General features: G+C 35.5%; 1 protein-coding gene across 3 annotated transcripts in view; it reads left to right on the top strand.

Moving 5' to 3' along the window:
* The window catches only part of SKAP2 (src kinase associated phosphoprotein 2), a 170,067-nt gene that overhangs the window by 3,604 nt on the left and 152,898 nt on the right, over positions 1–13,565 (top strand). For all 3 annotated transcript variants that reach the window (XM_044246264.1, XM_044246261.1, XM_044246263.1), the window contains exons 2-3: positions 6,356–6,461; positions 7,042–7,067. In XM_044246264.1, coding sequence (XP_044102199.1) covers positions 6,356–6,461; positions 7,042–7,067 — 132 coding nt within the window. The remainder of the gene's footprint in view (positions 1–6,355; positions 6,462–7,041; positions 7,068–13,565) is intronic.

Below are 13,565 nucleotides of genomic sequence, written 5' to 3'. Positions count from 1 at the left end.
GGAATCAATGGATAATTTCAGATCTTGCCCATTTAATCTTTTCCTACACCCAAATATTTTGACTAGGACAACAGCGAGAATAATCTTGATTTATGTGAGTTGTTCCTCTAGGCAGGCGAGAAAGTGAGAGGAACTAGAACCACGGGTTCCCAACCCCCTTCATTTGTTTAACCATCCTTTGAATACTGGAGTGTTAGTAGTTTGCAATCAGATATTTGTTTTAGGACAACATGTTTGAAGAGAAAAGCTGTAAGAGGATGTAAGTTTCTTTTTATTAAGTTAGAAGATGAAACCAATGCTGATAGGAGAAAATAGTGCTTGTCAGTACTCTGAAAATCTAAACAAACAATAAACAAAGTGGCTATATGGTTTCTCCAAAGTGACCTTGAGGTTCCCCCCGCCCCCCGCCCCCCCCCCCCCCCCCCCCCCCGCACAGGGCAGTCTTGATTAGAAATATTGTGTTTTTCCCTACTGGGGATTTCTAGAACATTTTTTTTTTTTTTAAACTTCACACATTAAAATGGATAATCCCTTTAGGGGCACAAGGTAAAGAATGCAATTCCGCTGAAATAGAGGGGGAATTTTTTTCAGTGCTGAGAATAGTATGGTTTGATTTCCACCTTTCTTAAATTCCATTTATACTTTGGTCAACATTTGGGTTTGTTTTTCCTATGAGAATTATGTATGGTACATCTAGTGTCCATAATTTGCTTCTGGGGCATTGGCTGAGTATGTAAAGGGAAGAGTGCCACCTACTGAGTCACCAATGGTCACCTACTTCTTTAGCACCTGGATTTTCTTCCAGAGTGAGAACAAGCCTTCCCCATTTTGGCAGTGATAACTAATGAGCATAAAGGTGCTATGAGGACATTTGATCTCAAAGTGAAATCCGTTTATCATGCCTCTAAGGTTTTCTCTTCAAAAAACGGTAATATATGTTTGTAAATTAAAGGAACAAAAATTTATAATTTCTTATTATGGGTCAAATAACATAGATGTATTAAGATGTGATGTTAAGAAAATTATTTTCCTCTATTAAGCATATAATATCCTACTTATTCTTGGGAGGGGATCTTTGGCTGGCTTGTTTTCCAACTTCACTTTCCATTGAAAGTATTTTCATCTCTGATATGTACAATTTTTATAGTTACTCAACCCAAGTTATCACTGGGTTTCTTTTTTTAAAAAAAGCATCTAAATATATTTAAAAAATGAGAAGAAATTACCAAATAGGTTTATCTCTACATTAAAGTATTACTAGAAGGAGGATAGAAACAACAGTGTAGGAAAAGCCTCTGGTGATTTGAAACACACTTCAGTTGTCTCTCATAAATTTAAGATTAAGTGTCATATATGGGTGATAAAAGTGGCATAGGCTAGTTTTTATATACTCATTATTCACTTAGTTTGTCTTTTTCAATTAAAGCTAAGTCTATCTTTTTCATTCCACTGAGTTTACATTTCTTTTTCAATCACATACTGAACACATTACAATAGATGCTACCTAACAGTGAATATAGTGTAAATCTCAGACTAATGTGTTATTCACTGTGGCTTCTTTGAAAATGAGTGGTAAAAAGACTTTGATTATTATAAGGTGTTATTTATCAAGAGTCATCTTTTAGAGGGGGAAGCATGTTCATCTGTATTCTTCAACAGCCCAGTTTTCTATAAAAATAAATCATGGAGCCCCCAAAGCCAATTTTGAAGATTTTGTCAGATGATTGAATTTTAAGACTCAGGACTGTTTTCCTTATTGTACTATGATAACTCCTTGTGCTTGCTCATGTCTCTCCCATGTTTAGAAAATCCACAGTTCAACCATAACCTGTAAAAGTGCTATATAATCAAGGAAAGACATTGATTAGAGAATCAATAACTTTTCACTTAGCCATTTTCCAACTTTGGGCATTGATCTACATGTGCCCAGTTTAATTGATTTTCATGTTTTTACCAGTAGGTATTTGGTCAAACTGTACCCCCCTTTTAACAGAGAAGAACAGCTTATTTTTTCTTTTGTTCTGATGTCAGCTTAAAGTTTGGCTGGGATTCTTACCATATTAAGTTTTGTAATAGTACCTTAGTGAATACATAGTAAAACCTGGCCCAATTCATAAAGTAAGGAGGGTGTGGAATTCAGTTAGTAAAGCCATTTGGGGGTGAGGTGTGATTGGTTTTACACTTATGTTATTGATCTGGAGCTGAGCAAATGGTAGTGGATTCAGTCCAATTCTTGGCCCTCCTGTACAAGTCAGGCCATCACAGAGGCTGTGTGTGTGTGTGTGTGTGTGTGTATGTGTATGCAGGCAAGCCTTCTCAAGGTGGTATTGGGTGGTTGGGAAAGGAGGCAGAAGACATCAAGTGCTACCTTTGTGACTTATTTCCAAGCTCCCAGGAAGTCCTTGTGGTCAAGTCCTTGCTGGTCAAGCATGGTTGAGGGCAAGTGGCCAAACCTCAGCTTTCTTCAAGAGTGGGAACCTAGGTACTGAGCTTTGAAAGGGTGGCAGTTTATTTTTTTGTTTGCCAGAATTTAAAAATTGCTCTAACCTTTTGTGGGTTCAAGTTTTTCACTATGTGATCCATATGGAAGGTGGTAGAAAGCAGTCAGTGTTTCTCTCTCTCTCTATTAGATACCTGTTCTAGCCACTTGGACTTATAGGGAAAGACGTGGGAGGTAGGCCGTTTTTCTGGGGCTCCATACCTACAGAAAAAGAAAAAAAGAGGAAATTAGAATGCCATTCCATGGTTTGGTGTGTGCTATGTTTGCCTCTTAGGGATTGTGCTGGCTTTTGAGAGGTTTCCAACTTAAACTGCTTGAGATTGCTGGGCCAAGACATGATGTCATCTTTTAATTTTGTTTTGAGACCTTAACAGTTATCGACAGAGCAGTTGTAAGTCTGATCTTCTGAGCGCCCTCTCCCCCAGATCTTTACAGTTGTACCGGGAGATAAGGTTTATTCTTGGCAGTGTTAAGGTGTAAAAGGAAGAAAAATCACCACCACATTTACAGTCTCTGGGATAACTTTTTCCTTGGTGATGACGCGGGGGTAGAGGCTGATGGAGCCGAGCCTGATTCTGGGGTTAAATGCCAGCAGCACTGACCCGCAGTCTGCGTGGCTGCCGGTGGGGTGGTGCAGCGTTGGGGCTCCCCGGAACTGCGCTTTCTCGGCGCGGGCCAGGCGGGTCCCCAAGCTTGGATGAGTGCGTGCGTGACTTGATACCCCTCCCTCTGAGGAAGAGGAATTCTGACTCGCCAGACAGAGAGGCTGGGGAGGAGGCAGGCTGACCTTTTCTTACAATCGAATTACCACTGTTCCCCGAATTACAGGCAGTCTGGAGTCAGTGAAATCTACATATCAACCGAGGGACACGACCCCTAAAGGAAGGTAGAAGAGGGCTAATGCGCTTGCTAGTTTACCGTTTTGCAGGGCTATTCAGAGCACAATAAAAAGCTTCAAATCTCTTCTCCAACCAGCCAGAGGAGCGCTTGATTCGTCCAGGACTTTTATTGCCCGCTTTTGAAATATTACCCTGGCTCTGAGCTACAAAGCCGCAGATTCAGTTCCATTTGTCTGGCGAGGGCGCTGCCCCAAACCCGTGCTCCCTGCTCACAGCTCCTAGGACGGGAACCCCGGGGGTTTAACACTCCCAAGTGTCGAGTGTTCGAGGAACGCGGAGCGGAAGTGTCTCCCAGGAAAGCCCGGAGTAACAGCTGAGCGCTCGCCCAGTCTTTGCGCTGGGCGAGCAGGGTCCCTGCTTTGCGCAGGGACGCGGCGGAAGAGTCCCCCGCGCATCCAGAGGGTGTCGGTGCCTGGGAGAGGCTGGTTTTTTTCAATTCCAAAATAAATGGGCACAGTGTGGATTTTAAGAAATAGCCCAGATATCAAAAACGTCAAAATCGATGGAATCTGTGGGCACCAACAAACTAAGATTTCAGGAATCAATTCCACTTTCAAGTTCCTAACTTATTTGTTAAAAAAGAAAAAAAAAAAAAAACACAAGAAAACAGCAAAAACGGTTCTTACACTCGTCTCTCCTTGGGAAATAATTAATTAAAAAATTCAGTGTTTATTAAATCTTTTTAGTTGCTTAAACCCCTTTTCTGGGATTAGCTTAAGAATACATCAAGATTACTCTAAAACTATAGATGTTTTCCCTTGCCAGATCTTGGAATCTTCTCCCTTTCAACAAACAAACAACACGGTTCTCCTAGCAGTCTCACACTCTTTCAACAAGCTTTTCCTCATAAAATAGCATGGGTCAGAATTTTAAAAATATTTTTTGGCAGTGTTAGGAAACCCTGTATAGAGCATTGGAGCTTTTTCTGTTTTCTGAGTTTTTATAGAACTGAAACGACCTTTTAAAGAAATAACTCTTGGGCTATAATTCCTTCTGCTATTGCTTCCGGAGATAGAAAATAGATCCTGTTTGTTTAAATTTGGACTGTGTAATGAAAATGTAAAATAGGCAATTAAATACTCGTGGATGAGGGAATTAAAGACAGACACTGAGTGAAACTAACATTAAGCAGATTATTCTCCAGTCTTTGTGCCAGAGACTCTCCCAAGTATTGAGTCCGGTTGGATGAAAGAACCAGCAGTAGACGTGCTACTTCTTCCCTTACTCCGCTTTTTGAGTAGGTGTACTGTCACCGTATCAGAGAAGCCAGTGATCTCCATTTCAGCTAATGTCTGAATGTCCAAAGGTTGCTTGTTTCCCTGGATACAAAATTTAAAGAGTTTAAAGGAGAGTGCTTTTGTGTGTGTGTGTGTGTGTGTGTGTGTGTGGTGTGTGTGTTTAAGTAAGTTTCATTATTTCGAACTCACTGTAGAAGTCTGGCTCTAATTTGCCCTGGTTATGGATTATGTCTATATATTCTCCTCTTCAAAATATGGACATCTTAAGTAAAGAGACGCTGTGGCATTTTGCTTTCATTTCGTTTTGATACTTACGTGTAATATTAGTCAGTAATGGACTTTGAACAGAAAGCTATTTTAAAAAAATTATTCCAAGACTAAATTTTAATTCTTTCACTTGTCATATTGATTTAGTGAAAAATGATCATTATACATTTATTATGAATGTTTGGGATAACAGTTTAATCACCTTTGCTTATTGGATCAAGATACTATTGTAATGAAGAATTTAAAATCAATTACAACATTCTATCTCAAATACTGGGTTTTAAATTGTTAATTATAAGTACAGTTGAAAAACTATTGTAATGCTTTGAATTAATTACATATACTATTATATGCTTTGATACTGTCTTTTTATCAGTGTGAGTTAGGGGACAGAGTAGTTAAATAAAAAGAAAGTAAAACATACATACATCCCTTCAATATGAAATATGGATGGTTTGCACTCATACCGACTTTAAAATTTTTTTTATGGTATCCTTTATATGAGATATCTCAAAGTAAGATTTGAACATCTGAATATAAAATTAACTTAAAGTTGCACAATGGTTCATGAACAATATGAATGGGGCTATTATAAAGTCAAACCAGTAAAGACTAGTTGGAATTTTGTACTAGAAAGAACTAGAAAGCAGAATAATTTACAAGTTTATTAAATTTTAAGTGGAAATGTTATATGAAACCATGGAGATCTTATTTCTAGGTTACTATATTTTTAAATAGTGGATGAATCTACTTTTGCCACTTCTTCCTTTATTTAAAGAAATATTTCCAGGTGGTAATACCCAGGCAGAAAGCAAGAACACACAAAACCACATAGCAGACGATCTTTTTTTTTTTTTCTGAAGGTGGTTGGTAGAATGGATGGGGCAGGTAGGAAGGAAGAGGGTTTGATTTGGAATCTTGGCTAGAAGAAGGGATTTATTTTTTCCTTTAACACATTAAATATTGCACATACCTGAAAATGGATTACACTGGAAAAAACAGGCCCTTGCCAGAGACATTAGCTTATATTGATATAATATTGTGAATGACCCGTTTATACAGGAGCTTACAAAATACTACAAAATGATAGTAACACATGCATAAAAGCTCTGTGCTTGCTTTTATATGAGGGAATTTGTTTTATGGGGCACCATAGTTTATTAAAACTTGTGAGCTTCTCTCTGGTTTAATGATGCCAAACATCCAAATAGCATTTGCTGTGCTAAGCATAAGTAGAGCATACAAATTTTATTAGCTAAGTGGTGAGCAGATTTGTCCAACTTAGTATTTGAAACATATTTCAACTGTTATGCTTTGGATTGATAAATAACTGTAACAAATTGTACAGATATTAGCACTTATGGGTAGAAACAATCATTGTCTTATTTGTCTTCACAAAAAATGATTCTTTCCTATAATTTGTATCCTGTTTCTTATATTTCATGGTTTAGATGTTGAAACATTTGTGGCAGACACACTGAGAGGGGAAAATTTATCCAAGAAAGCAAAGGAAAAGAGAGAATCCCTTATTAAGAAGATAAAAGATGTAAAGTCTATGTAAGTCACTTACTTGCTGTTTTTTATTTCTTACTTAGAAGCAGCTTCGTAGTTAACATTTTAATAAAGAATTATCTTGGAATTACCTTTCTTTATGTCCTAACTGAATTGGTGTTAAATATTTTAAAGGACAAAATATATGTCCTCTATGATAGTTTTTAAAAACTGACATGATTATCATATTATCTTTTTTTAAGGTTCTTGATTATGTATTTTTTCTAAGCATTCTAGTAAAATCCAACTGTTTAATTATTGAAGATATATTTGGTTTAAATAATAGGACAAAGGTAGGTTGAGAATTTTAATATAAATACCTCTAGATATGGAAATGAGTAAATATAATGTATATCATGGATACTAAAGATTTTAATGCTATGACTGTATCCTGGGTTTTTATACTTTTGTTATAAATCCATAAGGCTTTTGGAATTGTCATTTCAGGATAGGAAGTGCTTTTTTCTCTAAACGTGTCTTTATGATACATATTTTAAAATAGGTGTGAATTATTGCCAATGTATAAACCTTGTTTCGATTTGTCAACCCTCATTTTAAAATACAATATTCTTGCTTTATTTTCCAGCTATCTTCAGGACTTTCAAGACAAAGGTAAATTCTTAAGTTTGTCCACCTTGAAATATTTTATCCTTATGGAGATGTTCAGTAGGGTAATCTAAAACATACTGAAATTTGATAGTTGGGATCAAAATTTAAATTTCCATATTGTATACTTAGACTTTCAACATGAGAGTGCTAGCTCCCCCTGCTGAGAAAAAAATTAAAAAGCATATCCAGAATCTAGTCTGCACAGTCTCCTGATGCAGAAATCTTATGTATTTAATAGTCTTAGGTGCTTTAATGTTTTTTCACATTGTGGCAGAACTTTGTTAAGAGAAGTATGAACTTGCAGGTATACATGGAATAATCTGGGAGAGAAGAGGTGAGACACTAAGCTAACACCATTTAACCCAGCAGAGATGATTTTATAGCTGTGATGGGATCAGGAGGGCCTGTGGCTCACTGCTCATAGGTAATGTTTTTAAAGAGTGATTGTCTTAAAACAGTATCAGTTTTTGTTTGAAAGGATGAGTAAAACCTTTTTCAAATACTTGTTTTTATTATTGTGATTCTTTTAGTATGAATAAATGTATGCTATAGAAATTTTCAGAGAAGGGGTTGAACTTAATTTTTTCACAGTATGTGAGAGTGCTGGTAACCTGATTGACTTCCTTTAGATTTAGGGGATGGTTGCTTAATGTATTGAAAACCAAATCAGGAAGGGCATAGGAAGTTCCTACTCCTTCACGTCTTCAGTTCTATAAGAGAAACTGGGTACGGCCCTCACTTCCAGGATGCTAATTCATGGGTCATGACCTGGAGCCTATGGATGCTGGGATGAGGGTCACAACATGAGGTCAGCTAACCAATGGGGAGTTAGGATCTGGGTTTAGGAAAAACAGTATGGCATCTTCTAACTGGAGTTAACAGATACCACCGAGTAATTCCTATCTCTACCAACTGATAAGGGAGAAAGTATTGGTAGTTTCCATAAATGAAGTACTTCACGAGGCAGACCTAAATCCAAACAGTTATAAGGAAGCCATAGTTTCTTTTCTTTTCTTTCTTTTTTTTTTTTTTTTACGATTTTATTTATTTATTTGACAGACAGAGATCATGATTAGGCAGAGAGGCACGCAGAGAGAGAGAGAGAGAGAGGAGGAAGCAGGCTTCCCGCTGAGCAGAGAGCCCGATGTGGGGCTCAATCCCAGGACCTTGGGATCATGACCTGAGCCAAAGGCAGAGGCTTTAACCCACTGAGCCACCCAGGCGCCCCCATAGTTTCTTTTTGCATTAAATCATCAAGATCCATGTGATTGGAGGGAATGAGATTTTTTTTTTCATATGGAAAATTTTAACACTATCAAAGAGAAGAGCAGGAAACTCTTCTTCCCCACATATACCCACTTTTTTGTACTTGACATCCAGTCCTGAACTGTGGGTTTAATCATCTGTATTTTGCTTAATTGAATATAGAAATAATGAGTTTATGTGTTCTTTTTTTTTTTTTTAAGATTTTATTTATTTATTTGACAGACAGAGATCACAAGTAGGCAGAGAAGCAGGCCGAGAGAGAGGAGGAAGCAGGCTCCCAGGACCCTGAGATCATGACCTGAGCCGAAGGCAGAGGCTTTGGTTACTGAGCCACCCAGGCGCCCCAGTTTATGTGTTCTTATTGTAACATTTATACAGCACTGTTCATAGAGGAATACTAGATTTCAGGTTCTGTCTTAAAAGACATACTCTGTTCCAGTGATAATTTATCAAACTCTCATTGTGGCTTAATTACTAGTACATTTAAAAATTTTAAGCTAAGAAAGCGTAATAATGAAGTCATTGTATAACTATATGATTCAATAATTGGGTAGGAACTTTGCCTTTGGTATTCTGGTTTATGACTTGTTCAGATGTGTAGATATTAAAATTATTTTGCTGAGATATGTCTTTGCCTCTAAAGAGAATGGAAATTGCTAGTATTTGATAGAAAGTGAAAAATGAGCCTAGAATAGGAATTCAAACATCGCAGAATTCAGAGATTCCCCATAACCATCTTTCTCAGAATAAGCCATTTGAATTCACTACTCCTGTGTTGAGTTAACTAATCACCAAGAGTGACTGCTTAAAAGTAAGCCTATGGTTAAATTAGGTATATACCTTGGAGAAATATGAGAAGCTGAATAATTTTATGTCATTATACCCTCAAAATATATTCAGCTTTATTCTTAAAAAAAAAAAAAAATTCCCGTAGTTAGGAGTAGCAAAGTTAGCACAGATTTCATAGTTACAAAGTAATTATTCAGGATACTTTTTTTTAAAAAATAGGAAATTAGTAATGATCAGATCTCTACATTGAGTAAATTCACCTAAGTATGTTTTGATAGTGCTGCTTTTGTTTTTCTTCTTACATTTTCTCTTTGGGGTTTTGGGTTGTCTTCATCCAAGCAGACCTGGGCAGAATTCCTTTTGGCTGTTTTCCTGCTCTTTCTCTTTTTCTCTCTCCCTCTCTCTGTCCCCCTCAGGTCAATATGGGGTCACAATGAAGTAAACAGAGGATGTTTTCCTCCTTTTTACTTTTATATTCCTATTTCACCTATTTTATCTTTTTAAAATGTCAGTTAAATATGATTTTAGTATCATTAATGGAAGAAAAGAGGACCAAGTAAAGTGTTCTTAAGTAAAATGAATTAATTCAGTTATTAATTTCTAATTAGTGGATTAATTCTTTGTCTAATGTACATGGATGTTTATCATCCTTCCTTACTCCGTATCTCCTCCCTCCCCTTACACTGTAGGTACTACCCCATCATCCTGAGATTTAACAATAGAGAATTTATAGTTTGTTGTTTTTCAGTTCTTAAAATGAGTTGAACTGATACAGTTGTTGAAACACCGAGCTGCATAGATCTTAGAGGATTTTTAAAAAGTATTTCCTTTTTTTTTTTTTTTTTTGGTGAGAACAGTTTGAACTTGTAGAAACTTATTTTATTACAGTAACTCCTAGATATTGAAGCTTGTTCATTAAGTTAATTTTCTGTTTGCTGTTTATAATAATTTTCAGTTGCTATCTGAAAATTTCCCTTTCATTTCTTTAATTTATTAAGGATTCTTGATTATATCTCCTTCTCTACTCAAGTCTAGATCTGATAAACTGTGACTTTAGAATAAATTATCAGTGGATTTTCTTAATTCCTTAATTTTACTTGTATATAGGAAAGATTTGAATCTAAGCAACTAGAACCTATCTTGCTTGGTCTGGTCCCTGTTACTTATTTGAAATTTTGCCCATTCTATCTAGTATAGAAGGCTTTTTTATTTTTGAAGATTTTATTTATTTATGTATTTGTGGAAGAGAGAGTGTGTGTATGAACGAGTGGAGAGGTAGAAGGAGAGGGAGAGAGAATCTTTTCTGAAGATTGTATTAATTTATTTAGAAGGGGGTGGGTATGGGGCAGAGGCGGGGGGAGAAAGAGAATCTCAAGCTTATTCCAGGCTGAGCATGGACTACAACTCCGGGCTTGATCTCATGACCTTTAGATCATGACCTGAGCCAAAAATCAAGAGTCAGACACTTAACCGAGTGAGCTATCCAGACGCCTCAGAGAGAGCTCCTTATATCCTTCAAATATTGTGCATGATGAGGTAATTATCCCTAGTTTCCTATTCTTGGTTGCAAAATAGCCTAATAGTATTGAGTGTACTCCTGAATTTAGGCTTCATGCACTAAAATTAAGCTACTTTTAAAATTATTTTAGAATAATTATGGTTATTTTAGAATTTGTTACTGTCGTATGACATGGTCATAAGTCACTTAAACGTGACCTGAAGTAATTATTTTTCTAATGAAAATATATTACTAATTGAGTAAAGACTGTTACTGAGTATAAGACAGAATTTTCTAATATCCATTAGATATATGATAAAAAAGTTTTACTTGTATCTTGCCCTTATATTAGTCTTTTTTTTTTTACTCCAGTGTAATTTAGGTTTGATTAGTTTCTTTATAGAATGATTAAAATAATGTGAAGATACCCATGCATGACATATATGTCTACTGACATTCAATAAATAGTATATTTATGTATATTCTCAGATTCCTCTTCATTTATCAAGAGGATTTAAGTAAATTTTGATTTACAATTCAGTTTTCAAATAATTTTTGAGGAATTTATAAGTTGTTGAAAGAAGGACATATTAACACGAGACAAATATTTCAAGAGGATATTTTCAGATTTGTAAAATATTAGTGTCTATAGCTTAAAAATGTGACTCTATTGTTTTTCAGTTCCCTTTAGATGCTGTACCTAAAAAGCTCCAATTTTCTTCTTTAAAATATTTTCCATCTAATTAAAAAAATATGTAATCGATTTTGTCATTGAGACTTCATTGATATTGTTAAATATACATAGATTTACTTAGTAATTTCCTTTGACCTCATTTGTGTTACTAAGTTTATTAATGGACTAAAGTGCTTTTTTAAAAATAGCTGGACTGTTAGGTCCATTTATTTTAGATTCATTTATATTCATTTTAGTTTGTTCTGATGGAATCCTTAAGAGCACAGAAAAGTCAAAAGTTTGCATGATGTTTAATTTTGTTTCCTTTATCCTTTTAAATAAATTATATGTTTGGTTGAAAGTTATCCCACCAATGAAATCTGAGCAAATAACTTGAACTTCCTCTGTGCCCCCCCGTCTCTGGCCTTGTACAAATGTGTTAAGTATGTCTGAAATTATGGGGCCTATAGTAGTAGAAATATATTTCAGAGGTAGTGCTTGAGAAATGATATCCTTATTTTAAAGCTCCGCCTCACGTATGCTTGCTGTTAAGCCTTCCAATTGCAGATGAGTTATGAACAGAATCTCCTTCTTTGTGGTGACCCAAATCCGTCAAAGTCTGAAGAATTAAACTACAGATTCCTGTAAGAAATGTCACATTAAATGCTTAATTCTGTCAATTTAGTTGTATGTTATTACTTGAGAAATTAATTTGGACAAGTGAATAGAGTAGAGAATTAGAAATTAATTTGTTTTCACTCAAGTCCTTTTTATCCTCAAGTTTGCCTTTCATGCTCTAAAGGGGGAATGACTATCACCTCAGTTTAAGGTGTATTATTTAGTTTAATGTTTATCCGATTGTGTTTCAGATGTGTTTGACAAAACCAGCAGTAAATTGGTTCCGTCACCTTCCGCAGTGGTAGAGATCATGACTGTTGGCTGTTGGGGGGCTTCATCTCCAGGCATTTAGCAAAATGTTAATTGATGATGAACCGTATAATAAGGAAGGGATAATAGTGATTTGAACTCAACTATTGTAAACTTAAAAAATGTTTATCAGAGAAATATGCTGCTGTGGGTAAGATTCAGCTTTGATTTTTGCCATGATATTTAAGTTGCCCCTGAAATTACAGGAAGGGAAGTCTTGGATCATTGTCTTTTAGACTGTTAACTTTGTATCGTTAATTAAACTTTTAAAAGTTGTGGGATAAATCAAATGGTTTTCTAGGGAAACAAGAAACAGTATTAATGAGCAACAACCCCATAATTATCCTTGTGAGTACATAACAGGGACACATTCATGTCTTTTCTTTGCGCAATAACTTTTACAAAGAAGTATTTTTAAACTGATCATTAATTTTATGACCACAGAAATGAGATGCAAAATTTATGCTGTTGTCATTGGCACAGGCTCAAGGCACCACTGACATTATGTGTGATTGTAATAGAATGGCTGCCAACTAATGATTCTGTAGACATTTCATTTGAGCATGCTTTTCTTTTAGATGTCTGATTAGGCTGTAATGCTTTCAATTATGTCTGTAAATTGTATTGGATACGTTTACCTGATGCCCATTGTTGCTTTGGAGTTCAGTTTTCTATTACATAAACACAAGTTGAACATTTACCTTTTAATTTATAGAAGTCTTTGCAGGTATAGCTACAAATACTCAGCCCCTGGGGAAGAGGGGAAAAAAAAAAAGCTTTCTACTACTCAACAGCGACCCCTGTGTTCAATTAAAGGTCCTTATAATACAGCTTTTTATTGGGTTGAAAAAAAAAATAATTGGGAAGGAGGAAAAAGGATGGATCATCCCTGGAATAGCAGTAAATTGAAGAAGAACATTTTTTGAAAAATGATGTGTCATTTCAACTTAATATGGGTTGAAAAGGGAATAACCCTATATAGATACCACAGAGATTAAAAAAATTTTTTTCTTTTACCTTCTGGGTTAATTCAAGGGAGCTTAAAAAAGGCAGAACAAGAGGGGCAGGGGAAGAAGCCAGTAGCAGTATTTAATTTATTTTGTTTTAGATAAATATAAATTACCACATTAATTACAAAAAACATTTGAAATGAGCTGCAGTACTTAGAATGGTAAGCTGAAGACGATTTCACTTAAATGATACAAATGTATTTTTTTTTAAAACACAAAATCCAGAAGACTCTAACATGTTAGTAACCAATTTGTATAAAAACATTCTTAGCCCATAAATATTATGTTTAGCTTTATTTAGTTATTTATTTAGTTTATTTAGTTTTCTTCTTCTGTTT

The sequence above is a fragment of the Neovison vison genome, chromosome 4 (genome assembly GCF_020171115.1).
Source record: "Neovison vison isolate M4711 chromosome 4, ASM_NN_V1, whole genome shotgun sequence".
NCBI classification, from domain to species: Eukaryota; Metazoa; Chordata; class Mammalia; order Carnivora; family Mustelidae; genus Neogale; species Neogale vison.
This window is presented reverse-complemented; position numbering and strand designations above follow the sequence as displayed.